The sequence below is a fragment of the Schistocerca nitens genome, chromosome 2, assembly GCF_023898315.1.
Source record: "Schistocerca nitens isolate TAMUIC-IGC-003100 chromosome 2, iqSchNite1.1, whole genome shotgun sequence".
Taxonomy (NCBI): domain Eukaryota; kingdom Metazoa; phylum Arthropoda; class Insecta; order Orthoptera; family Acrididae; genus Schistocerca; species Schistocerca nitens.
This window is the reverse complement of record NC_064615.1, coordinates 1,173,806,997-1,173,833,534: the sequence shown is the minus strand read 5'-3', so window position 1 is coordinate 1,173,833,534 and position 26,538 is coordinate 1,173,806,997. Positions and strand designations below refer to the sequence as shown.

Sequence of the window (26,538 nt, the reverse complement as noted above, 5' to 3'; positions counted from 1 at the left end):
CCGTAGCGGTCGCACGATTCCAGACTGAAGCGCCTAGAACCGCTCGGCCACATCGGCCGGCCATAATACTGTAGAACCTGCAATATTTGTGTACAGTTAACATACTAGAATTGTGTGAAACATTTAGGTATTGAATAAAAAACACCTAAACTCTTTAGTATTTCAAAACTGTGGGAACAAATTCACGTTATCAGCACTCAACAGCATGTAATTGTGTACAAACCAGTACGACCTTTATCACAGTTATTGTAAAATTGTAACTTCTAAGTCAATGCAATATCAAACGTAAGTCTTACAACCGCATCAGGTAAATAAAATGGTTTGAGAATTCTATCAAGTGCTGACAAGTTGGTGACAGGTTGCTTAACTATATTTGCCGGCTGTGGCGTATAAGGCGCTCGCGTTACCGCCACATACGGGCATGCGTTTGCTCCGAGTAAGATGCACCAGGCTATAAAATGTACCAATGTTCCTCCCTGCTATGTTCTACAGTGGGCACTGTTCGTACTGCAGATGTGTCTCCGTACCTGTAGGGTAACTTGTAAACCGAGGTCTTCTGAGACCTGCCCCGTTTTTAACTGGTCTCACAATTTGCCGTATTTTTTACGGAAGCCTAAAGATAAATTTGATTTTTTTTTCACTTCAGCTGACAATACGAAGCTACTGAATGGCAGTCATGCAAAGTTCTGCTCATGTTCCTGTCGTTGGTCTTATTGCGATTCTTTCCTCATTTATTTGGTGATAGTCGCACAATTTCTTCATAAAAACTTCACGTTAGGCGGCACACCTCATGGGACAGGTCTGATACTTATTTTGCATGTTGTACCAAAGTTTACTTTATCACAGTGCGTTTCTCTGCAAGGTTATATACATTTCGGAGTGCGCCGATGTCGAGGACCTCTGAAGAAATATCCTCGATTTCCTCCATAACGAGATCTGCGGCTGCTACTGCATTCGCGCTCAAGATCGCAACGCCGCTGAGCAGAAATACTAGCAGCAGTACCAGGGAAACATTTTTTTTTTTTTTGGGTCATCAGTCTCATGACTGGTTTGATGTGACCCGCCACGAATTCCTCTCTTGTGTCAACCTCTTCATCTCAGAGCAGCACTTTCAACTTACGTCCTCAATTATTTCCTGTAGTGGTTTTGCCCTCTGCAGATCCCTCTGGTACCATGGAAGTCATTCTCTGATGTCTTAACAGATGTCCTATCGTACTGTCCCTCCTCCTTGTCAGTGCTTCCCAGCTATTTCTTTCCTCTCCGATTCTGCGAAGAACTTCCACATTCCTTACCTTATCAGTCTATGTGATTTTCAATATTTGTCTGTAGCGCCACACCTCAAATAGCACCATATCTCAAATACTTCTGTTCTGGTTTCCCCACAGCCCATGTTCCACTACCATACAATTCCGTGCTACGTTTGATGTTAGCAGACTTCTCTTAGCCAGGAATGCCATTCTTGCCAGTGCTACTCTGCTTTTGATGTCCTCCTCCCTCCTTGCTCCGTACGTCATCCGTTATTTTTCTGCCTAGGTAGTAGAATTCCTTAACTTCATCTACTTCGTGACCAACAATTCTGATGTTAAGTTTCTCGCTGTTCTCATTTCTACAAGTTCTCATTACTTTCGTATTTCTTCGATTTACTCTCAAGCCGTATTCTGTACTCGTCAGATTATTCATTCCATTCAGCATATCATGTAATTCTTCTGCACTTACACTCAGGGTAGTAATGTCATCAGCGATTCGTATCGCTGATATCCTTTCGCCCTGAATTGTAATTGCAATCCTGGTGCTTCCTTGTATTTCCATCTTTGCTTCTTCCATGTGCATATTGAACAGTAGGGGGAAAAGACTATATCCCTGTCTTACACCCTTTTTAACGCAAGCACTTCGTTCGTGGCCGTCTACGCTTATTATTCTTTCTTGGCTCTTGTACATATTGTATGTTACCCGTCTCTCCATTGGCTTACCCATATTTTTTTTCAGAATTTCGAACATCTTGCACCATTTTACATTGTCGAACGCTCTTTGGAGGTCGACAAATCATATGAACGTGTCTCGATTTTCTTAGTCTTGCTTCCATTATCAACCGAAACGTCAAAATCGCTCTCTGGTGCCTTTACCTTTTCTAAAGCCAAACTGATCGTCAGCTGGGTCATCCTCGATTTCCTTTTCCATTCTTCTGTATATTATTCTTGTCAGCAAGTTGGATGTACGAGCTGTTAAGCTGGTTGTGCGATAATTCTCGCATTTGTCCGCTCTTGCAATCTTCGGAATTGTGTGGATGATATTTTTACGAAAGACACACGGTATGTCGCCAGAGTCATACATTTTACACATAAAACTCAGTAGTCCTTTTGTTGCCACTTCGTCCAACGATTGTAGAAATTCTGATGGAACGTTATCTATCCCTTCTGGCTTATTTGATCTTAAATCTTACAAAGCTCTCTTAAATTCTGATTCTAATACATCCCCTGCCTTTTCTAAATCGACTCCCGTTTCTTCTTCTATCACATCTGATAAATCTTCCCCCTCATAGAGGTCTTCAATGTAGTTTTTCCACCTATCCGCTCTCTCCTCTGTATTTAACAGTGGAATTCCCGTTGCACCCTTAATGTTGCCACTCTTGCTTTTGTTCCATCGAAGGTTGTTTTAACTTTCTGCTGCATGCTGTGTCAGTCCTTCAACCATCATTTCTTTTTCGATTTCTTCACGTTTTTCATGCAGCCATTTCGTCTTAGCTTCCTTGCATTTGTTATTTATTTCCTCTCTCAATGACTTGTATATCTGTATTCTTTTCCTGACGATTTTTTTACTTACTTCTTTCATCGGTTAACTAAAGTATTTCTAGTGTTACCAATGGTTTTCTCGCAGTTAACTTCTTTGTACTTATGTTTTTCTTTCCAACTGCTGTTACGGCCGTTTTTAGAGATATCCATTCTTCTTCAACTGTACTGCCTACTGAGTTATTCCCTACTGCTGTATCTGTAGCCCTACAGAACTTCAACCGTGTCTCGTCATTCCTTCGTACTTCTGTATCCCACTTCTTTGCTTATTGATTCTTGCTGACTAATCTCCTGAACTACAGCTACTTTTCATCACTACTGCATTGTGATCTGAGTTTGTATCTGCTTCTGGGTACGCCTTACAATCCAGTATCTCATTTCGGAATTTCTGACCGTGATGTAATCTAAATGAAATCTTGCCATATCATCTGGTCTTTTCAAAGTATACCTACTCCTCTTTTGATTCTTCAACAGAGCATTCGCTGTCACTAGCTGAAAGTTCTCTCGCACTCCCAAGCCGATTACCTCCTTCCCCTACAATTGCACTCCAGTCCCCCATGACTATTAGATTTTCATCTGCCTTTATGTATTACCCTTCCATTATCCTCATCTTCAGCTTGGGACTCGGCATGTATACCTGAACTATTGTTGTCGGTGTTGGTTTGCTGTCGATTCTGATAAGAAAAACCCTATCTGTTCACTGTGTCACACTCTCTGGCCTACCTTCCTATTCATAACGAATCCTACACCCATTGCACCTTTTTCTGCTGCTGTTTATATTACCTTGTATTAATCTGACGAGAAATCCGTGTCTTCTTTCCATTTCAGTTCACTGACCCCTACTATATCTACATCGAGCGTTTGCATTCCCCTTTTCCCTACCATATTAGAGCTTCTGACATTCCACTCCCCGACTCGTAGACCGTTATTCTTTCGTTGATTGTTCAATCTTTTTAATGGTCACCTCCCCATGGACACTTCGTCAATTACATGTCACGTGTCCTGTGGATACGTGTCATGTGTCTTCAATGCTTTGGTTTCCATTGCCTTCTGCGTCCTCATGCCGCTGATCATTGCTGATTCTTCCGCCGTTTGGGGCAGTTTTCCACCCCATGGACAAAAGAGTGCACTGAACCTCTTTCCGCTCCTCCGTCCTCTTTGACAAGGCCGTTGACAGAACAAGGGTGACTTACGCCGGAAGCCTTCGCCTGCCATATACTGATTATTAATCAAAATTTAAGAGGGTATCGAACCCGGGACCGATGATGTTTAGATTACTAATCAAAGACGGTACTCCTACACTTTTTTTATATAAGCTGAATGGATAACTATAAACCAGACTGACGTAAAATTAACATTGTGATAAGTAGTAAGCTTTAGAAGGTAATCACACGTGAAAAATAAAAAATCACAATAGAATTACGTTAAAAAGAAATACTTCTCCAACTGTGCTTCAAATTTCAATGAATATGGTTCACAAATTGAAGCAAATCCTGGTTCACATAACATTTAAGTGAAGTCAAATTTCGGTGACCTCTGCTGTGTCATACCACAAATAATATTTCTGTACTGCTTGAAGCTAGTAAACTGAACATTACTCTCCCGTTACATAAAGAAAAGAAAACACATATCACAATGGAGAATCGTATTTCCAATCGCCCCTTGCTGTTCTGTCATCCGGGTATGTCTTCTCTTAAGTACAATGTATCCACCGATGCGCCCTGACCTTCGAGGCGGCGTCCCATGATGGATATAATTTTGGCCTTTGCTCGTTGTACCGCCTCTTGCCGCTCCGGAGAATACATTTGATCCGGATTTTCAGGGGACCGCTACGCCACACTTGCTGTCGCCGGAGGGAGATTGTACATATTAATGCTGCATGGTCGGTATAGGCTGTAGGGCACAGCTCTGCTTTCAGGGCGTCAGCGTTACGATTGCGTGTGGCATATATTCGGTCGAGACGACTAGTGGAATGAGTTGTTGTGGGGGGGGGGGGGGGTATCCAGGACGGAGGTCATGGACATGCTCCCATATGTCAACCAAAATTCGTAATTCCTGAAACGGAGTATATCGAGGAAATTGGTCTCTCCGTGCAAGTACGCAATTAAAATCGCCACCTAGGATTAACCGGTCGTGTCGACCTTGGAAGAGTAGGGCAACTTCGTCTGCGAATAAGCGGGAACACTGTCGCCTCCTGTCTGCACCGGATGGTGCGTAGATGTTGATGAGTCATACGTCAAGCACTGTGATTGGTAATCCCCGTGCCGATTGTGGGTACAGTACATCATGTGCCGTGATGCCTTCTTTGAGAAGTATTGCCGCTGCCAGTTTCAGAGGCGTGTGGTATATGAGATACGTACCCGTACGTGACAGGAAATTCATCGATGAAAACATCTTGTAGGAGGACTATGTCGGTATCCGCTGCTTGGAGCATGTCTTTGAGGAAGGACATTTTAATCTGATATTGACAGGAAGATGTCGATATGCTTTTCTTCGTTACGTCGCATGTGTATCGGCCATGGGAGCTTACGCCGTCTGCTGTTGTACCGGCACGTTAAGTAACTCCGCCCTGCCCGCCATCGTTGGTTATAAGTTGAACTTAAGAGGGGCGCCGCACCCGCCTTGTCGCCTGTTGCTACTGTCGGTGAGTCCTCTTTACAATCATCAACCCAGTCTCCTTGGGACAAGTTTTCCGTCGGCCGGGGTTCGCCAGCCGCGCCTCTCTGTGGCTCCTCTTCTAATACTTGGGAGTGGCAGTGGACTACAGGTTGCCGTGCGTCGTCAAATTCTTCAGGTCGCTATTGACGTATGCTGCTGTCGAGACGATGGTGGTCTGGATGACGAGTCTCGGTACCCTCTGTAAGGTGTCCGTCTTCCTCGGTCATTTCTTGATCGTCGTTCTGCATACGTATTAAGGGGTCGTCCGACGGGATTAGACGTCGTTTCTTGCACCATTTCGAGACCATTGCTCACGCGTGTGCTTTTCCGTACCCGAATGTGGGAGAGTGTCTCTGTCTCCACTGCATTGGCACACGAAGGCAGCCGTTGGCACTATTCGACTGTCGATGACCTTTTGCTCATCCAATCTCTGTACTGGTGGTATCGGTCGTTGCCGTTCGGTAGGGGTCGTCGCCGCCGTCACCATGTTTGTGTCGTCATCCGCCGTCGTCGGCGTTTCGACTGGCCTGTCCAGCTGTTGGGCGCTGTCACTGTACAGTGGGGCGTCTTTCCGAAACACATTTACATATGTGAGAGGGAGAGAAGTCACCACAGGTGTTCCTACATATTCACCTGTCCGTATATGCGCAATTCATCGTCGAAGACACGCTGAGCGAACGTTGCCTTCCTGACCACAACCTGAGCAAGTTTTCGGCTGGCCGTCGTAAATGACTGTCGCTCTGCAGCCTCCAATTGTGAGATAAGGCGGCACATGTTTGACAACTCAATCCGTATTTATCGCACGCCGTTGAGCACCGGGTGCGTGGTAAAGGTCCATTTTTCTGCTATGTGACTAAGTATCCGTCCGTAGGGTTGTAGCGCGTTAACCACGATCTCAGTCAGAACCTCAAATGCTAGCTCAAATACTCTTACAGTTCTCAATACAATTCCTGCATGATCAGTTGCTACCGTTCCGACATGGCCGTCTGAATGTTTAAATTTAAGTCCATCTTTATGGTTGCGTACGGTCTTGTCACACACCGTGTCGTTGATCAGTTTGACGTAGACTACACTGATTGTGGATGCTAGTCATATCTTGTGGTTCAATTTTAATTTCTTCACGTATAAGCCGTTCTATTTCAAATGCTTTCGGTCGTGCAAATACATTATTACAGCTGATCTTGATAATAGATTGACGGTACGAATGAGCCATTCTAGTTCGAAAGCGCAAGCACTAGCGAAGGCTAACACGAAGTAAGAAACCGCGTACGCGCCAAGCACCGCGGCAGGGACGTAAACACGTCTCCGGAAAGCAGACTGACCCTGAGCGATTGCTTAACGTCTGCAGACACGTCTTGTCACTATATTCCTTCCTTTTCTAATGCTTTGTACATGTTCCTCTCATTACCAGCTTTACGGAGTACTTTCTCAATTCTAATATTATCATTTCACATTATTTCCTACATTCTTCCATAGCACCATTTCTCAAACGCTTCAATTTTCGTCTTTTTCGGTAGTCCCACAGTGAATAATTGACAACCATACAATGCTGTGCTCCAAACAGACATTAAGGTCGATGTCTGTTGTAGCAGTAGACAAGATGACAATAAATACAATCAGTCACCAACAAAAAGGTAACATATGAATAACTTTATTTACACAATCTACATTTAATAATTTAGTTGTAAATAACTTTGGACGCTGTAGGTTCTTTAGTGGTGCATAATCATACACAAACGATGGCAGTGATCTCGAGAGAACCGAACAGTCTTGAATGCTGATTCACATACATATGTTGCTGAACGTTAATACAAAACAGTAGCATCATGCTACGATGATATATAGTTCCTCTCTGTCGTCTTCATAGGTCTGTAGATGCACTTGATCTGGGTCATCTCTGAATTGTGGCTGCTTAAAAGGATGTCTCGGCCAATCAGAGTCACTTGCTCTGAGATCATCTCATTTGAGCGTCCTCTTGCGGTGCTTATGCGTGGCCACCTGACGGAGAACAGCGAGCAATGGAGCAAGCTCGTTCCCCCCTCCCCCGACCCCCCGAGAAATAAAGGCCCCCCTCCCCCCCCCCCCCACCCCACGAACTACTGGTGTCATACTGACCGCCTTGCCTGCCACATCTCGTGAACGCAGGGCCAACAGGCAATCAATATGAAACTGAAGAGGTGCCCACTGCAGATCTTAGCTTTGTGATATGTTATCGAGAGCTTGCTTGTGTTTAAACACACAGTTAACACTTATTAAACGCGTTTTAAATAGTCTCTCGCTCCCCGCCAGAAATGGCCACTGCCAGCGTGCTGGGGATGGGTCGAAGGTGGTGACACTAGCGTAGCTGTGAGCGGTGTGGTCGATGGAGATTTCGTCGATACCACAGTGTCTGGCAATAGGAATGTCCTGTTTCCCTGTTCCTTTCTACTTTTTCCATCCTATTTGCTTCGTCCACCTTGTGTCATTTTGCTTCCAAAGTAGCAGAATTCTTCCACTTCTTGTACTTTGTAATACCAGTTTACTTTTTAGTTTTATCGCTAATCATTTCTGCACTTTTCATTACCTTCGTATTCAATGGGTTCACTCTAGATTAATATCGTTTACTCATCAGACCCTCCACTCCATTCACAATGTCATTTATTTGTTATTCACATTTACTAAGAGTAAATATGTCATCAACTTTGATCCCGAACGTCAATCCCACTCATATTTTCTTTATTTCTTTCACTGCTTCTTTGGTGTATGTATTGAACATCATTAGCGAGAGACCACTTTCCTGTTTTATGTGCTTCATAATGATAGTACTTTGTTTTCTCTTCTTTTTTCCATCTTTGTTCTTGTACATATTGTAATACTGCTATCCTTCATGGACCACTTGTTGGCGATGATTGAATTGTGCTCCATGCAAAATCGTAGCAGTCGGCCTCCCTTTTCATTTATTTCCCCAATTCACATTCTCCAACCACTTTTTCTTCTCTTTCTTTTGTACTATCGAACTGAGCTCCCTGACCATAATTACATTTCTGTCTGTCTTGATTGTATGAACAATTTCTTTGTTTCATCACACATTTCTCGAATATTTTCACCACCTGCGACAACCAGCTAATCAAAATCATTCACTGAGTAGTATTCATTACCACCTCGTTCCACTCTGTTCCCTGTAACACGCTTGGGTCCTCTCTGTTGTTTATTTTCTCGTATAAAATATGATCTTCCAACAGGAGGAGGAAGGCACTGCTGCCCTTCTTCCCCATCATACCAATAATATACTCTGTCTGTAATGACCTTCTCGTTAACAGACAATTCGCTCCTCCACTCCTAAAAGTAAAATCTGCCTAGAGCTGGCTTTTCATAGTCTTCTTCAAATTGTGACCATTACTTTGTTATTTCTGTCTACTGTTCACTGAATGCTGCTTTTAACTTACCAATTCCTTCACAAACCCAGTGTGGTTCTTAGAACCGATCTCCTCTCTTATTTGGTGGAAACATTCCATTCTTGGACACCCCTCACCGTTCTCTCTGGTCTAACAGAAGACACTCCTTGATGTCTTAACGTCCTGTCTTTCAATCATGTACCTTCTTGTAGCGTGTTTGCCATATATTCATCGACATTTCTGCGCAGGACGTCCACATTTCTTGTTTCACCAATCAGTTTCACTATCAGCATTCTTCATGGCACCACATCTCAGACGCTCCGATTTTCTTCATCTTCCAGTCTCCTCACAGTCTATGATTCTCCTCCATACAATGCTATGCTCCAGATTTACTCTCAGAAATTTGTCGCCAGAAATCCGAGGAATGCCCTCATTGTTAGTACGATTCTGCTTCCCACAGCCTCCCTACTTTGCCCATCACGTATTTTGCATCTTTCGCCTTTATCTACTTCGTTGTCCGTAGTTTTCGAGTTACGTGCGTCGCTAATCTCAGTTCTGCTGTTCCTTATTTCTTTCGTTATTCGTTCGTTAAATTTCATTGTATGTTTTGCGCTCAGTGTACTGTTCATTCCACTGATCAGGTCTTGTACTTCTTCCACATTTACAGTCATATTGCACCTATATTGCGGGTAACAGATATCTGATAGACATTTTGTAAACGAACAAAGCATCTAGCTAGCTTATTTACATATCAGTTCTCTGTGAAATATTGTGTAAACTGAAAGCTTTACACCTGACGTTTTGGTCACCACAGTGATTAAACGTCGCAAACGTTATTACACCTTGAATTGTTTCACGCGAATGTGCCTGTTTAATTTGATTCTCCATGTGGTAAAACATATCGGTGTGTATTGTGATTGCAGGAGGCCTGTACTGCAACTGGACGTGGGACCAGGTCCTCTGCTGGCCGCCAACCAGGGCGGGGACCACGGCCAAGCAGCGCTGCCCCAGCTTCAACGGGCTCGACCAGACCAGTGAGTGTGTCCGTAGTATACACAGCAGCACAATACCTCAGCAAGAAATAATACTCGATTATCTCAACAGACGATCGAAAGTAATAGAGCGTAGTGTCAGGAATTGACATTTAGAATATTACCAAATCCGGCATAATTTGTATAAAGTTAAAGTGCAGTACGAATAATCGTATGCCCACAAAAGGAGAAGCTCCACTGTCACGTCTTGACATTTTGTAACACATGAGCTTTGGTCTTTCAAAATACTGCCCTCTATGATCTCTACAACCTGATGTGAAAATCTGTAGAGGTCTTTCTTTGTTGATACTTACAATATCGGCAATTTCGCAAATACTCGACATACAGACTTTCCTGAATCGCCGTTACTTTTACGGTGCTTTTGTCCGTTGTTGACGAGGCTGCCGCTAGAGATGACTCACCTTCAGTCGCTTTTTGTCCCTCTTTGAACCACTTATACTACTCTAAAGCTTGAGTGCGTAGAGGGCATTGCTCACCGTCCCTTGTGGCAGACTTTTGAACTTTCATCAAAAATTTCACATTGGTCTGTTGTTGTTTGAAAACTGTAATCAAATTTTTAACTGGTTACTGACACATATTTTGACACATTCGAAGGCAAGGGCCCGACTGAGGTGCTGGAAGTGAAAGGATAACGGGAATAGAGAGGAGAGGTGTTATGTGCTCGGCAGTGTAGCTTTTGACCTCAAGGCCTACGCTGTCTGTCTGTTAAAAAAGTCAGTCCAAACGTCATTTAATTCAGTGAAGTACAGTCAGGTGAAACTATACAACCAGAAAAAATCCTTTGGTAGTGTGCTCACACGAAGAAATGTAATTATGAAGAGGAAACGGTTTGTTGATTAAAAAGGAGAGGTCAGACCCTGTATCCCACGGATTTAGACGTGTTTCGGCCTAATAACAGTTTGAGTTCTCTCGTAAGTTACTCTTGCGAAAGGGTACAGGTCAATACGCTTTCATTTACGAAAAAACTCACAGTTCAATGCTCACGGCGAAAGATCCGTTTCGGTTGAGATGAAATCGTCACAGCGCTCGAAAAGAAATAAATTTAATCGTATGTATAAGGATCGATAGTTTCCTACACATTGATGGATTAGTGGCTTAGCTCTGTTGCTATATCTGACGAAGAAAGTGACTGTTAACCGGAGTGTGGCCAAGTTGTGAATTTCCTCCCTTCGCGTGAGCTGGAGTAATCCACAGCTGCTGAGCACAGCCTGACAAACAAACATAAAATACTGTTTGATGCAATAAAAGTTTTTTTCCCAGACTCTCACATACTGGTACTCTACAAAATGGTTCAAATGGCTCTGAGCACTATGGGACTTAACATCTATGGTCATCAGTCCTTTAGAACTTAGAACAACTTAAACCTAACTAACCTAAGGACATCACACATGTCCATGCCCGAGGCAGGATTCGAACCTGCGACCGTAGCAGTCTCGCGGCTCCGGACTGAGCGCAGAGAACCGCTAGACCACCGCGGCCGGCACTGGTACTCTACAATCAAAGAGGCTGTAGAGATAAGAATCAGTGAGAGAACCTTCAACCATGACGGCGGATAAGTACTCTTAGCGGTGAATGCAAGTGTGCTCTCGATGCAGGGAAGAGCCTTAGATATTGGTCGCAATGTTTACAATAACTGGGAGTAGTGGCGCCACCGTCGCAGACGTTGATACCATCTGCGATAGCATGACGTAACTACCGACCCATCAGAAGCCGTCTCTGTGCTATTTAAGGCCATTACAACAGCGATGTTGACAATCACTTGCTCTTGACGGTGACGATGGTGGAAATCGTCGAAATCTCGAGGTTTTACCTTGAACTGACGCGGCAAGAAGTCCGGGAATGTTTTGTACACACATATCGTAACTTAGTTATGTGTCTGCTTACATTTGGTATAGTACGCTAGATGTCTGTAACTTCTTTTCCTGGTGGAATCAGTGGTTTGCATCGCTGTTCTCTTGGTATCATACCATGAAATAACACACGTGTTACGTCCCGGAAACACTCTTCGAAGGCTCTTTCTAACATCAATGCCAAAGGGAAAACGTACAGCTTCAGTAAACATTAAAAACTACATGCCAGTATGCAAAATTATCACATTCTCCGCTGTAACTCAGCAAATATCACAGTTACATATCTTTACTCAGTCTAGATACTCTTCGTCGACATTTTGTGTGTAGAGAATACGATTACGTTTCCGATATAAAGTCCGTTTTAGAAACCAGACTAGCGACACACACGGCTAGCACTAAGCATCTACGGCGGGACGACATGTCTGGCGTAGCGGTAAGGTGTTGGACACGCAAACTTTCCTTGTGAATTAGCCTGTGATTAGTGAAGACATCACCTACAGTAGTTCCTCAGATTAGCTTACAGGTCCAGAGAGAAAAATTCATCACCGTCCAGCCACTTTGCACCAAATGTTTCTAAATTGTGTATATGAAACTTTTTCATGACCAGAATATCTAATAGCCTAAACTGTATGACAATCCCTGCAATGGTTCCCAAGATTAGAGCAAACGCTCGGACAGAAAAACACGGCGGAGGACTTTAATTTAATAATTTGTAGCGATAACTACCAAGAATTACTCAGAACTGTATTTGACTAATGTATGAATGCATTGTCTGGGGGTGACAATTACTAAAACCTTCTTGGGCTTTCAGACATGACATTTGGTTAAAATCCCACGAGCTTTCGACTGAGCCTTCCTATGTCATTTTCAAGCGGTAAGTGACTGCCATGTCCCTGTTGCTTCGCCGCTATATCGCTGCGCTGCTCGCGGTGACGTCACTGTTTCCCTTCTCCTCGCCATCTGTGGTAATGTTTACGTCCGGGGTCCACCGCGCGCCGCTTCAACCTCGCGATGGCCGTGTCCCAACCAGTACAGAGTTGCAAGCCCCCGTCCTTACTGATGATGTTTCCAGATATTTCAGTTTCAATAGCCGAGGAGGGCTCGGTCGAAAGCTCGTCAGATTTTTAACACCTGACGGAGCTGGATGCCCTAAGTAATTTATATCGCTGCAAGACCGTGCAGTCATACATCATGTACGTATACGTACGTATATGAGGAGGAAACGTGGTGCAGCATTAAACGCCTGGAGGAGCTGCGTGTAAAGGAGGCTAACCCATTACGCTCTCTAGTCTTCCTTCTACACTGCCGAGATGAGAACACGATTCCACGATTTACCACGGTGAGCAATCACGTTAGCAATTGGGAAGCCAGAAGTATCGATCGTCGTGCCAGCTGTTCCCCGCTCCTGAAAAGGCTACATTTCACGGGCTGTCCACCTGCAGTTGACACAGGTGCTCTCGGGACTAGACTCGGAGTGGGTGGTCGCCGCCGCTATGCACAAGAGGACTCATCGCAAAAGAAGACCACAGAGGAACAGAAAGAGAAACAACAACACTGAACCGTGAATTTACTTTCAAAATCTTTTCTTAAAGAATTTACTTTATTTACTGTCGATTCATCCAGAACATCAACACATTTAATCACACTAGGTGAGCGTGGAAGTGTTGCCAGGGAGTAACTGATGTAAATGAAATTACCTTTAACAAATGGGAATTTTATTCATAAAAGCCTTTTCAGAAAGAGATTTAAAATTTATACGCAGAAAAGCACCCTCGAAATATCAAGTTACAATTTTATTTAGAGGCAGAAAGAACAATATTGACAGTATGAGCCTTCGGCCTGAGAAGCTTGTCGCGCCCTTTTAACACGGCCGTAGTCACGACCGCTCAGAACAACCTCTGAAAGACTACACTGGTGCTAATCTGCAACACTCCAGATTACTTTAAACTAAAAATTTTAACAACTCACAGAAGCACATTAACTATGCACCCCGTAAGAGGGATGGAAATGGTACAAACACTCACACTAAGAAATTATTTGCCACCGAAAGTGCAATTTTTTTAAAGGGAGACTTACGGTGGGTGGCAACTTTATGAAAATGACTATTTAAATAAATCCCAAGAAATTGAGAGTTACATAAAATGTACAACATGTACTACAGTACACATATACTGCCTCGCAAGATGATAGCCGCTTCAACGGACGTAGGAAGGCGCGCCGATCTCCCGTCTCACGGCGTAGCAGGTCGCCGCGGCCAGCCCGATGTCGTGGTTTCGCTCCTGTTGCTCTCGTGTGAACCGCGAAGCCACTACCCCTTTCTATACGGCGCGGCCCACTGGACTGACGTGGGGACCTCACATGCGCCGACGCTAGGCGGACAAGTCATCTTGTGTCACAGTGCGCGACCGACCAACCGACCGATCCAACCGCCAATGACCGTTGCCCGAGCAACTCGAGCAGACTGGCGGCCTAACGCGCAGACTCAGGTGCAGGAACTCAGCCCCGACCGGGCGACCACAAGCTGAGTTCTGTTACTGGCGGAGTAGCAAGACTCTCATTTTCTGGCTTTGAAGTTGATTCAAAGGACAGACATTCTAGCACTCCGACGACAGACAGACACGAACTGCCGCACAAATGCAAACGAGGGACAGACCAGCAACTGGTGACGCGAGACTGACCCAGCCTCACTCCGACTGACCAACTGGCGAGCTCATAGCGCCCCTTAAATGCACGTGAACAGGCAACCTCTGCCCTTTTCCACCAGAGGGAGACACCAAAGCTGCGATTGCCACAGCAGCGCCACCGCCAGAAACGGAGGGCGACTGCTTCACACTACGCGCTGCGGCGCGCTGTTCAAAACAGCAATTTTTACCACGGCTCAAACACGATGCACAATGAAAATTACAGAACTAACTGTCATGAATACGACGGAGAGACATTTCAACGCGCGTGCTATTTCAGCACTTAGGAAACGTTTTAACTTCACACCAGCGCCTCGGACTATTCCTGTGATATTGTTGGGTCTTGCCCATACGTCTATAGGGTGCCTAAGGGATGCTGCGTTCTCGGAATGCTATACAACAATACAATCGAACAAGATTATTAGTTTTGTTTCTGTAACGCAGACTGGCAGTACTTAACTTGAAGGTACAAAATGCTGCCGCAAGCGAGGGGCGACACGCAGTGTAATTCAGAGGCCTTCACTATATGCAGTTTTCCTGAAAGTTGACACACGTCGCTAATACCGCCCTGCGCATCGTGACCTCTAATGAGCGGCCGAGGCTGGCAGGGGCGGCGCTTCTATTCACTTCGGCCAGACGGCGCTCCTGCCGTGCCGCGGTCCTGTTCAGCGCACCATCGGCCGACGTCATTTCACCGCCTTCTCTGGTCTTGCGTTCTACAGCTTCGTTCCGGTGCTTGTGGTTACGCCAGAACAGATATTACCAGTGGCGTTGAACAAGCATTCCACTAGATGCCTAGTGAGAGCGTAGACTAAATTCGTCGCGAAGCGTGCCGGATTGTATAAAAATCTTGATTAGGAATGAACGCAACTGACTCCACACAGTCTGCAACGACCCCTCATAGTAGTTCTACCAGCTGACAAGAGCAGCGCCTCCGTCGTACTGAATAAATCTGACTACGACGCTACAAATCAGCTAAGGAAGAGGATACCTCCTGCAAAGTGGCACGGGATCCAACGTCGAGATTAACGAGGAAGACATCAGAGCTTCTAAGAGAGTGATTCCTGGAAGAGGCCGTCTTTAGGAATCTGCTCCCACAGGCGCCGACACTATCTACGCTTTGTGCGCTGCTAAAGATCCACAAAACGGATTCTCCTCTTCGCCCCATTGGGAGCACCGTCGACTCGCCAGCTTACAAACTGCCTAAACATCTGGCCAGCCTCCTTTCACGACGTTTGGATCGCTATGTGCATCCTATTAATAAGACTAACGATTTTGTCAAACAATCGTCTTCGTCTTGGGCAAGGTGATATAATGGTCAGTCTTCCTATTTACACATGTTCTTGTCAAACAATATATCCAGCACCTCTCACAGTTATTTGATAGTACATTGACGGTTCCGTTTAAGCACACGTTGACATCATCGTATTTCCATTATGACGGCCCGTATTTTGACCTGTTGGGCGGCATGGTGATGTTAAATGTGTTACCCAACCTTTTTATGGAGAAATTGAAGGAGTAGTTATCGACACGGCTCCAGCTGAGCCAACTTCCTTTTATCGTTACATGGATGACACTTTCATCATGGGGACAAATGGACGTGGTAAAATCGGATAATGCTCAGAACACTGAAAATGCATTCACGACCTTATTAGGTATACGACGGAAGTAGAGACAGATGGTGTATTTCTCTCCCTTGACGTCCTCGTGCGGCGGAAAACCGAGGGGTACCCCAGTCACAGTGACTACAGAAAACCTGCATACACGGATCAGTAACTGCACGCTCTCAGCCAGCACCATCCGGCGTAAAAACGTGACGTTCTGAACACCCTTGTCCAGCGTGCTGAAGTCGCTTCAGACGCCGAAAATCTGCCTCTGGGACTCAGCCACCTTCGGAAAGTCTCGATTTAAGATGGATACAATCAAACCCATTTATCACAGGCTATTTCTGGTGAGACGCACAGGCCATACAAAAGAATAGATCAATGAACTTGCGTTTTTGCCTTTCTGTGGAACAGTGTCGGGAAAGATTAGGGGGCTCCTGAAGAGACAAAGTTTTACATCATTCTTCAGGCCCTCAGCAAAAATACGACAGCTCATCAGGCATGTGAAGGACGATGGACGATAAAAGGAGTGTACAAAACACCATGCCAGTATGGCCGCTACTATGGGGCCAGACAGTACCCACTGTGGAGCGTGGGGGCGTGGCGGAACACGAGAGCTGCTTAAGCCTACATCATCAAGAAAAATAACCGTCTTGGAACGCGCTTTAGAAAACAGCGAAGAAAACTATTCGAAGAAACTTCTGTCATTACGAGGACGAAGGGATATTGGGATTGCGTTGTAAGAGAAGCCATAGAATTTAAAAAATCTGAAAACAGAATCAGTAAACAAGTCGATCTGCTGCTTATCACTGCCTGAGAACCGGCCATCGGGAGGTTGAAACAGCCGCAGCGGAAGCGGGACGAGAACATTACTACATTAGGCGAAGAAGAAGGACTGGTGACGTCACAGCCAGCAGCACGGCTATATAGCGGCGGGGCCACTGCGACATAGTAGTCATTTACCACGTGAGAGTGGCCAAGGAGAGCTCAGTCGAAAGTCTTGCAATTTTAACCATCTGTCGCGGCTGGAAGCACAAGAAGACTTTATTGATACGTTTTTAAGTAATTCCAACATTACGTTGGAATAGTAATAGCAATAGTATTTTATTATTGATTTTGTTTCCTATCACAATTTTTTTCGCTATCCAACTACGTACATATTCCTTAATGGTGACTGGTTCCAAATGAGTCTGTTCCATGAATTTCCAGAGTAGTCATCATTTAGGAACATGTGATCAAATGCGACTGGCAATAAAGTAAATAACAAAGTACATTTTTCTGTCATGCTGCCGGTTGGAACAGCCTCTATTATGCATTAGAAATAATATATATTTGTCTACAATCGCACTTTGTTATTTTGCCCACTGTCCTTCAGGCCATACCCAGGCACGCAGTCACACTCACCTTTCAAACAGGTCCGTATTTGAGACACCTTTGGTAAACGAGTGTGACGACTGCGTGCAAGGATACGGCCTGATGATGGTAATGCGTACCGAAACCGAAAGATACTGGGCAAAATTAAAAACGGGACTACAGACTAAAACTTACATTATTTCTACAGTACATTGTTTGATTAGATGGGCTGATTTCAGAAAATCTTTCTTATTCGCAGTTGTAACAGCTAGAAATTATATGGCAGGAAGTATGGAACACTCACAATATAAATACACTCCTGGAAATTGAAATAAGAACACCGTGAATTCATTGTCCCAGGAAGGGGAAACTTTATTGACACATTCCTGGGGTCAGCTACATCACATGATCACACTGACAGAACCACAGGCACATAGACACAGGCAACAGAGCATGCACAATGTCGGCACTAGTACAGTGTATAGCCACCTTTCGCAGCAATGCAGGCTGCTATTCTCCCATGGAGACGATCGTAGAGATGCTGGATGTAGTCCTGTGGAACGGCTTGCCATGCCATTTCCACCTGGCGCCTCAGTTGGACCAGCGTTCGTGCTGGACGTGCAGACCGCGTGAGACGACGCTTCATCCAGTCCCAAACATGCTCAATGGGGGACAGATCCGGAGATCTTGCTGGCCAGGGTAGTTGACTTACACCTTCTAGAGCACGTTGGGTGGCACGGGATACATGCGGATGTGCATTGTCCTGTTGGAACAGCAAGTTCCCTTGGCGGTCTAGGAATGGTAGAACGATGGGTTCGATGACGGTTTGGATGTACCGTGCACTATTCAGTGTCCCCTCGACGATCACCAGTGGTGTACGGCCAGTGTAGGAGATCGCTCCCCACACCATGATGCCGGGTGTTGGCCCTGTGTGCCTCGGTCGTATGCAGTCCTGATTGTGGCGCTCACCTGCACGGCGCCAAACACGCATACGACCATCATTGGCACCAAGGCAGAAGCGACTCTCATCGCTGAAGACGACACGTCTCCATTCGTCCCTCCATTCACGCCTGTCGCGACACCACTGGAGGCGGGCTGCACGATGTTGGGGCGTGAGCGGAAGACGGCCTAACGGTGTGCGGGACCGTAGCCCAGCGTCATGGAGACGGTTGCGAATGGTCCTCGCCGATACCCCAGGAGCAACAGTGTCCCTAATTTGCTGGGAAGTGGCGGTGAGGTCCCCTACGGCACTGCGTAGGATCCTACGGTCTTGGCGTGCATCCGTGCGTCGCTGCGGTCCGGTCCCAGGTCGACGGGCACGTGCACCTTCCACCGACCACTGACGACAACATCGATGTACTGTGGAGACCTCACGCCCCACGTGTTGAGCAATTCGGCGGTACGTCCACCCGGCCTCCCGCATGCCCACTATACGCCCTCGCTCAAAGTCCGTCAACTGCACATACGGTTCACGTCCACGCTGTCGCGGCATGCTACCAGTGTTAAAGACTGCGATGGAGCTCCGTATGCCACGGCAAACTGGCTGACACTGACGGCGGCGGTGCACAAATGCTGCGCAGCTAGCGCCATTCGACGGCCAACACCGCGGTTCCTGGCGTGTCCGCTGTGCCGTGCGTGTGATCATTGCTTGTACAGCCCTCTCGCAGTGTCCGGAGCAAGTATGGTGGGTCTGACACACCGGTGTCAATGTGTTCTTTTTTCCATTTCCAGGAGTGTATATTGACAATCAGCTTTCTCGGCCTTATTGATCTCGCAATATCGGTAACAGTTACTTTATGCTACCCGTTATCATCTGAATATAATCATATAAATGAAACTGTTATACGAGACACGCAACAAAGAAACATTACTGAAAGAAGGGAAAGTAACGTCAGCAGAACTCCCTCTTGGAAATTTCTGCACTATCTTACGAAGAAAACTTTCCAAACTGAACGCGTTACTTGTAGGAAAGCTTACACTATCACGTTACGAGCCAGGTTGTGGTAAGCAATCAAACTGCATCAAAATTAGAGAGAGGAAGATGTCTGCATCACAGTTCTCACCAAGACGTATAACGTGTAACACAGTACGAGAAGAGATAAGTACTAATGGAACCACTGCTTTGGGAAGCCTATTCTGTCAAGTATGGACGGCAGGAAATTTTTATAGCTAAGATTGCATCCAGAACTACTTTCTATAAAATGGACCTCGTGGACCTTGGCACTATGGTACTACTCTGATGTTTGTCAGTTGTTAAAATTCACAATATATAGAAAACTGCACATTTATGCCAATGTTTACATTTACATGGTTTGTGAAGCACATTTTGGAACCTTCTTAGTAGAAACACGCAGTGCAACTGTGCAGAGCAGTACAAGGCAGTTGCACTCTTCCGTTATTGGGAAAAGTGGTCATAGAGCTGTCGGGCTTCGTTCACGTTCCACAGTTTCGTCTACAAGCCTTACTTCCCTCTGCTTTGGCGTCGATTGTGTACAGTTACTCATTTCTTACTCTGACAGTCTCAGCTAAGCTATCAAAGTCCTCTTTTACTCTAATTATGCGGTAAACAATTTTACCTTTTGATGTCTATCTCGCAGACCTTTAACTAGGGGACATTTCCACAGAACATGATCTATTGTGCTGATTTCACCACAGTCACAACTGTTCGCTCTCCCTTACCGATTGTCTTCTGATATGTGGAATTTGGCGCACATCCGGAACTAGTGGATTAGACTCAAAATGTGCTATCTGAAGACCTTCGTTTACATCGGGAAGATATTGAAATTTTCTTATTTCTGTGTCAGAGGGATTCCATTTCTGCTGTAGAAGAGGTGATTCCCCCGGGAAGATTCACGGAGCAGCACTGTACATACCCGGGGCCGGGAATATCATCCTGCGTGGTAATGACAATACGCCGTTGAAGAGGTCCTGCAAGTAAATTACACTGTTCGGCAGCTTCGGAGACATCTAGACGAAATCACCAGTTAGATACATTGTTTGGCAAGTAAAAGTAAATTCTAACGAAAACAAGCAACTGTGCTAAGTAGCAGGCTCCAGTACGCAGGCCACCAACTCACGATTGGCTGCAAGGATTTGACAAAACATAGTAGGCTGGTTTGCCTTTTCTTAATTTAGCTTCTACGTTTCTAGCATTTGTAGACTTAGAGAAAGCGTTTGACAATGTTGACTGGAATACGCTCTTTCAAATTCTGAAGGTGGCAGGGCTAAAATACAGGGATCGAAAGGCTATTTACAATTTGTACAGAAACCAGATGGCAGTTATAAGAGTCGAGGGGCATGAAAGGGAAGCAGTGGTTGGGAAGGGAGTGAGACAGGGTTGTAGCCTCTCTCCGATGTTATTCAATCTTTATATTGAGCAAGCAGTGAAGGAAACAAAAGAAAAATTCGGAGTAGGTATTAAAATCCATGGAGAAGTAATAAAAACTTTGAGGTTTGCCGATAACATTGTAATTCTGTCAGAGACAGCAAAGGACTTGAAAGAGCAGTTGAACGGAATGGATAGTGTTTTGAATGGAGGATATAAGATGAACATCAACAGAAGCAAAACGAGGATAATGGAATGTAGTCGAATGAAGTCGGGTGATGCAGAGGGAATTAGATAGGGAAATGAGACAATTATAGTAGTAAAGGAGTTTTGCTATTTGGGGAGCAAAATAACTGATGCTGGTCGGAGAGGATATAAAATGTAGACTGGCAATGGCAACGAAAGCGTTTCTGAAGAAAAGTAATTTGTTAACATCGAATATAGATTTAAGTGTCAGGAAGTCGTTTCTGAAAGTATTTGTATGGAAGTGAAACATGGACGATAACTAGTTTGGACAAGAAGAGAATAGAAGCTTTCGAAATGTGGTGCTACAGAAGAATGTTGAAGATTAGGTGGGTAGATCACATAAATAATGAGGAGGTATTGAATAGGATTGGGGAGAAGAGAAGTTTGTGGCACAACTTGACTAGAAGAAGGGATCGGTTGGTAGGACATGTTTTGAGGCATCAAGGGATCACAAATTTAGCATTGGAGGGCAGCGTGGAGGGTAAAAATCGTAGAGGGAGACGAAGAGATGAATACACTAAGCAGATTCAGAAGGATGTAGTTCGCAGGATGTACTGGGAGATGAAGAAGCTTGCACAGGATAGAGTAGCATGGAGAGCTGCATCAAACCAGTCTCAGGACTGAAGACCACAGCAAAAACAAGTACGCTGGTCTCACAATAGACGAGATTGACTTGGAGATCGTTCATAACTAGCGCTGTCAGAAAAGTTGCTGTCTATGAGCTGTATCCGCTCTGTAAGAGTGACAGGCTCTCAGATGACGCAAAATCAATCATCTGATGTGCTATCATACTTCCAACCATCCCATATCGTTTAGAGATGTTTAAACAATGGCCACCGACGGTCACTTAAAACGTCTCTAGAAATAAAGTATTTCGATCTCTAGCCAATGTTCTCTTATATTCTCTTAACGCACACATTCGGCAACAGTTAGGCCAACTATCTACGGTATCATCCAGAAATAATTTTTTTAAAAACTCATTCTCAACTTAGTGTCAACTTGATTCACGAAAGACCGAAGATGATACTCACATGAGACTAGGAACTGACACACATTTACAAGTGACGCAGTAACACTACCACACAGATCACAAAGCGTCACTTTTTCAGCCTCTTAGAGCCCTGTCACATTTTAGGTTTAATGCTCGAAACAACTTCTAATGTGTAAAGACAAGACAGTAATGCATGCTTTCGTCTTCGTCTAGCATATAGCCTCAATCTTGGACGACGTTATGCTCTACCAGTTGTTGTTGACTTCTCTGAATATTTGTTGCAACCTACAGCCATGCCATCCTGCTTGCTGTACTCGTCCCTTGGTCTCCCTCTACAATTTTACATCCACGCCCCTCCCCCCCCCCCCCCCCCACCCATCGTCACCATACATACACACACTCCACTCTAATACCAAACTTACAATATCTTGATGATTCCAAGTGTGCCCTGTCAACCCAGGCATTCTGTCAGTCAAATAGTGCCATACATTTCTTTTATCGCCAATTCGCCTAACTGCCTCCTCACTTAACCCACAACATTCCTCCATAGCCTCACATTTGAAACGCTTTACTGTCTTCATGCCTGATCTGCCTGTTGCTCATGTTTCACTTCCGTTCAAAGCTTCACTCATGACAAATACCTTAAAAAAAGGCGTCCTATCGCTTAAATTTATTTTCGATGTGAAGAAATTCCTCTTTTCCAGAAACGATTTTCTTCCTCCTCTCAGTCTGCAGTTGATATCCTCCCCACTTTTCCCACCATCAGTTATTTTGCTGTCCAAATAGTAAGACTCAACTGGTGCTTTTGGTGTCCCATATCCTAATCTGATTCCCTCAGCACCGTCTGATTAATTCGACTAGGTTCCTCTATCGTACTTTGAAGTTCATCTTATATACTCTTTTGAAGACATATGCCATTCAACTGCTCTTCTATATCCTTTGCTGTCTCAGAGTTACAAGATCATCAGCAAACTTAAAAGTTTTTATTTCTTATCCTTGAAATTTAATTCTTCCGCAATATTTATCTGCTTGCTCAGCATACAGACTGCATAACATCGGAGTTACGCTACAAATATATTTGACCCCCTTCTCAACAACTACTTCCTCTTCATATTACACTACTCATATAACTGCAGTCTGGTTTCTGTAAAATTTATATATAGCTTATCGCTACCTTCAGAATTTCAAAGCGAATGTTCCAGTCAACATCGTTAAACCATTTCTCTATGTGTAAAAATGCTATAAACGTTGATTCTTAGCCTAGTTCCGAAGATAAGTTGCAGGGACGTTAGTGCTTCGCGTGTTTCTCCACTTCCATAGAACCCAAAATGATATTCCTGGACGTTGTCTTCCACCAGCTTTTCCACTCGTCTGTAAATATCGACTCAGAATTCCACAACCACTGCAAGTCCCTTCTGCAAGTCGTCTACAGGTTCTAACACAAAATTTGGACTGAAGTGTATTTATGTACTCGGTATGTAACTAAAATATGGATGTATGCGGACTGTCCATGTGGGAGATGTAGATATACATTACTTTCACTCGAATATGGTATTAAGGTCATTCTACTCTCAAATAGCAAACGGGACAAAATGGAATATGCTGTGAGTAAACCCTAAATCTTTCTATACTCTTAGAGTAGCTCTGCAGTTTGTGTGGTTGGCTGGGGCTGAGCTGTAAAGCAGCCACACCAAAGCAAATGTTACAATGGATAGAGTTGGAAGTTCTATGACACTCCCAGGATCATGTTATGTAGGTATACCCCATTTGAGAAAAGACTATGTATCTCTCGCAAAATTCCATTAGGTAAATTTAAAGAACCCGTAGTCAACTAAGACTCTGATAGCGTCATATGTCTGACAAAGCGATCATAAGAATACGATAAACCAGATTAGGAAGTGATCTGAGGCATACAGACAATTTGCAACATCCGTACATTGTAGCAGTTCAAGAAAGAAAAGCGATAATACTCCCATGCGGCACCCTCTTCCATGGACTGTAGTGTGGTTTTCAGGATATTGGTTAGACGTAGATAAAGGATGACGCATTTGTCTATAAACAGGTAATAGCGAATTGCGGGAAGGCCTGTAGTGGATTGATGTTTGCTGGTGTAGTTGACCTGAACACGTGGTGAATGTCTGGGCTGTTGTGGAGGTATGTCTGTGCAGTGTGACAGTTGCAAAGAGACAAATTCTGATGATGATAAGCAAATTACACTTCAAATTCAAGAAGATAGATATAGTGATGTAGATGTTTTATATGAAAGACTGTAGTTTTATTGGAACGTATGTTGAAAGCGAAAATGTGAGGAGAAGCAGTGTTGCAGCTAAATAAGTCTAAAATTCCTGTACCCTGTCGCCAGAAACATTGACTACTGTAAAATATCTACAAGTAACCATCTGAAGCTATCTATATTAGGATTGATGAAGAAAAAAAAGCCTATAGCGTACCCAGATTCACTTGCAGTAATATTAAGAGAATGTAATCCATCCATGAACCACTACTTCTACTACTGGTTGACCTGTTAAGCATAAATGTAGACGGAAAAGCACACTATCCTTATGGTACCAACATAAGAAGGTTTGAAAGTGATTCACTCTCAAACATAGTGATGTCTGGGCTCCTGTGAAGGTTCATCTGTGTAATGTAACTGTTGCAGAAAGGAAGAAATTCTGATGACAATAAGCCAACTGCATTTCGAATTAAAGAAGATGGGTGTAGCACATGCAGATGCTGTATATCAAAGACTGTAGTTTTAATGGAAGGAAGTAAGAATGTGGGGAGAAGCAGTATAAATGGCTTATGAAACATGTTTGTAACAAAATATACGATCGCTTTGAAAATTTCGAGAGCTCTACTGACAGACATTCGTTTCATGCATCATTAACAAGTCGCATACGTATGGACTATACTAACAGCAGACGTAACTATGCCTGACAGCTCTTATTAGCGGCACATTGTATCTATGTGTCACTACCTATGATAGTAAAACTTAATGAAAGACCCATCTGCCGTAATGGTGACGTCAGTTCCTGGTTAATACATGCATTGACGAGTATTCTGTCATCTGTCAGTCGTGTCTGGCAATGATCGTGCACCACAAAGCAATACATGAGTGGAGGGGTGAACACAGGTGGTGTATTGCAAACTCTTTTTTAATGTATTTGCTGCATCTTAGACGTGTGTGGGAATGAAACCAGTCTGTGCCTCACTCTTCCAAATCATGTAAATGCTGGTGTAATCACATTATTTCGTCTCCACCTCTGTGTGTTTAGAAGACAAAACATGTTAGCCCATGTCAAACTGTAATTGTTGATGCCTCAAAAAACAAAACAAAAAATCACATGCATGGATCTGAAATTTGTATGTCACTATTTTTCTTTTTGAACGTGGGCGTGTCATTTGCCCAGTAGATGTATGTCGTGTTAACGTCCGCTAGTGGGTATTTGGGCATTTCTGATCAGATTGGACATTACTAAGGTGGGAGAAAATTTCCGAATAAGTTTTGTTAGCTTTCTCTCTGAATGTTAGCATATCTTTTCAACACTTCTGATCTTCACAGCAGCTGGCACATTGCCAGCGGTGTCATTTCTCAGCTGGCCACATACTGAGTCTCTGTATGTATGCTCACTGCAGCCCAGAATGTGCAGGGAGTTGGGCTTCACTCGTTGTCTGAAAAGGTGTCTCATAAAAGCACTTAGAAGCGAGGCAACAGCCATCATGATACCGGCACAAGCACACTGGAGAGATGTGGTACATACTGTTGAGTGGTACTTAAGTAAATAAATTAGTGAAATCAAAGTGAACTAGAAATTAGAATATAAATGAAAAACTTGGTTTAGTTTAGAAAGTTACATACTCGCAAACAGCGGGCAGAGCAGCAGAACAGAAGAGACAATGACCGTGAAGTCAGCAAGTTCCACATAAGCGGGCGCTGTCGATTCAGCCGTCAGGGCATCGCCCGACCGGCTCACGTGTTTCTCAGTTGTCGCATGTGAGGAAAGGCCCTCGCCTACATCCCAAGAGCCAATGACCGACGTTAAGAAGATTCTTCGAGAAGCTTTTCAACGTGACAGCAGAGGCAATGACCGGCTCACGTGTTTCTCAGTCGTCACCTCTGATCAAAGGCCCTCGCCTACATTCCAAGAGCCAATGACCGACGTTAAGAAGATTCTTCGAGGAGCTTCTCAACGTGACAGAAGAGGCAATGACCGTGAAGTCGTTCACCTACAGTAAACTGAAGTGAATAAATACGCGAGACGCAGTGCGCCAGACAGACGGAGACGGAGACGGAGACGAGAGACGAGAGACGAAGAAGACGAAGAAGTAGCAGTAGTTTTCAGTCAGTTTCGGTGTTGAAGACCGTCATGCAAGAAGAGTCTACATCATGCACAGATGCACCAAGGCCGTCGCTGTAATGGAATAGCAAGCAGCAGCCTCGGCGCCAGAAGACAGAAGTTAAAAGGTATTTGAAGTCTGATTTTTACGTACCCGGGTGACTCGTGAGGACGGGAAGGAGACTGCCTCACCTCAGCAGTCACCTGTGAGCTGGGATGAAGACCTGACAGCCGAAGACTGGCAAGCGGGAGTCCGTGGTTCGAGTCCGGGACACTGGCCT

At 44.5% G+C, this 26,538-nt stretch overlaps 1 protein-coding gene across 1 annotated transcript in view; it reads left to right on the top strand.

The window, feature by feature from the left end:
* LOC126235635 (PDF receptor-like) overlaps positions 1 to 26,538 on the top strand; it is a 483,384-nt gene that overhangs the window by 113,617 nt on the left and 343,229 nt on the right. Inside the window, exon 3 of the mRNA XM_049944349.1 lies at positions 9,742 to 9,852. Within this exon, the coding sequence (XP_049800306.1) occupies positions 9,742 to 9,852 (111 nt within the window). The remainder of the gene's footprint in view (positions 1 to 9,741; positions 9,853 to 26,538) is intronic.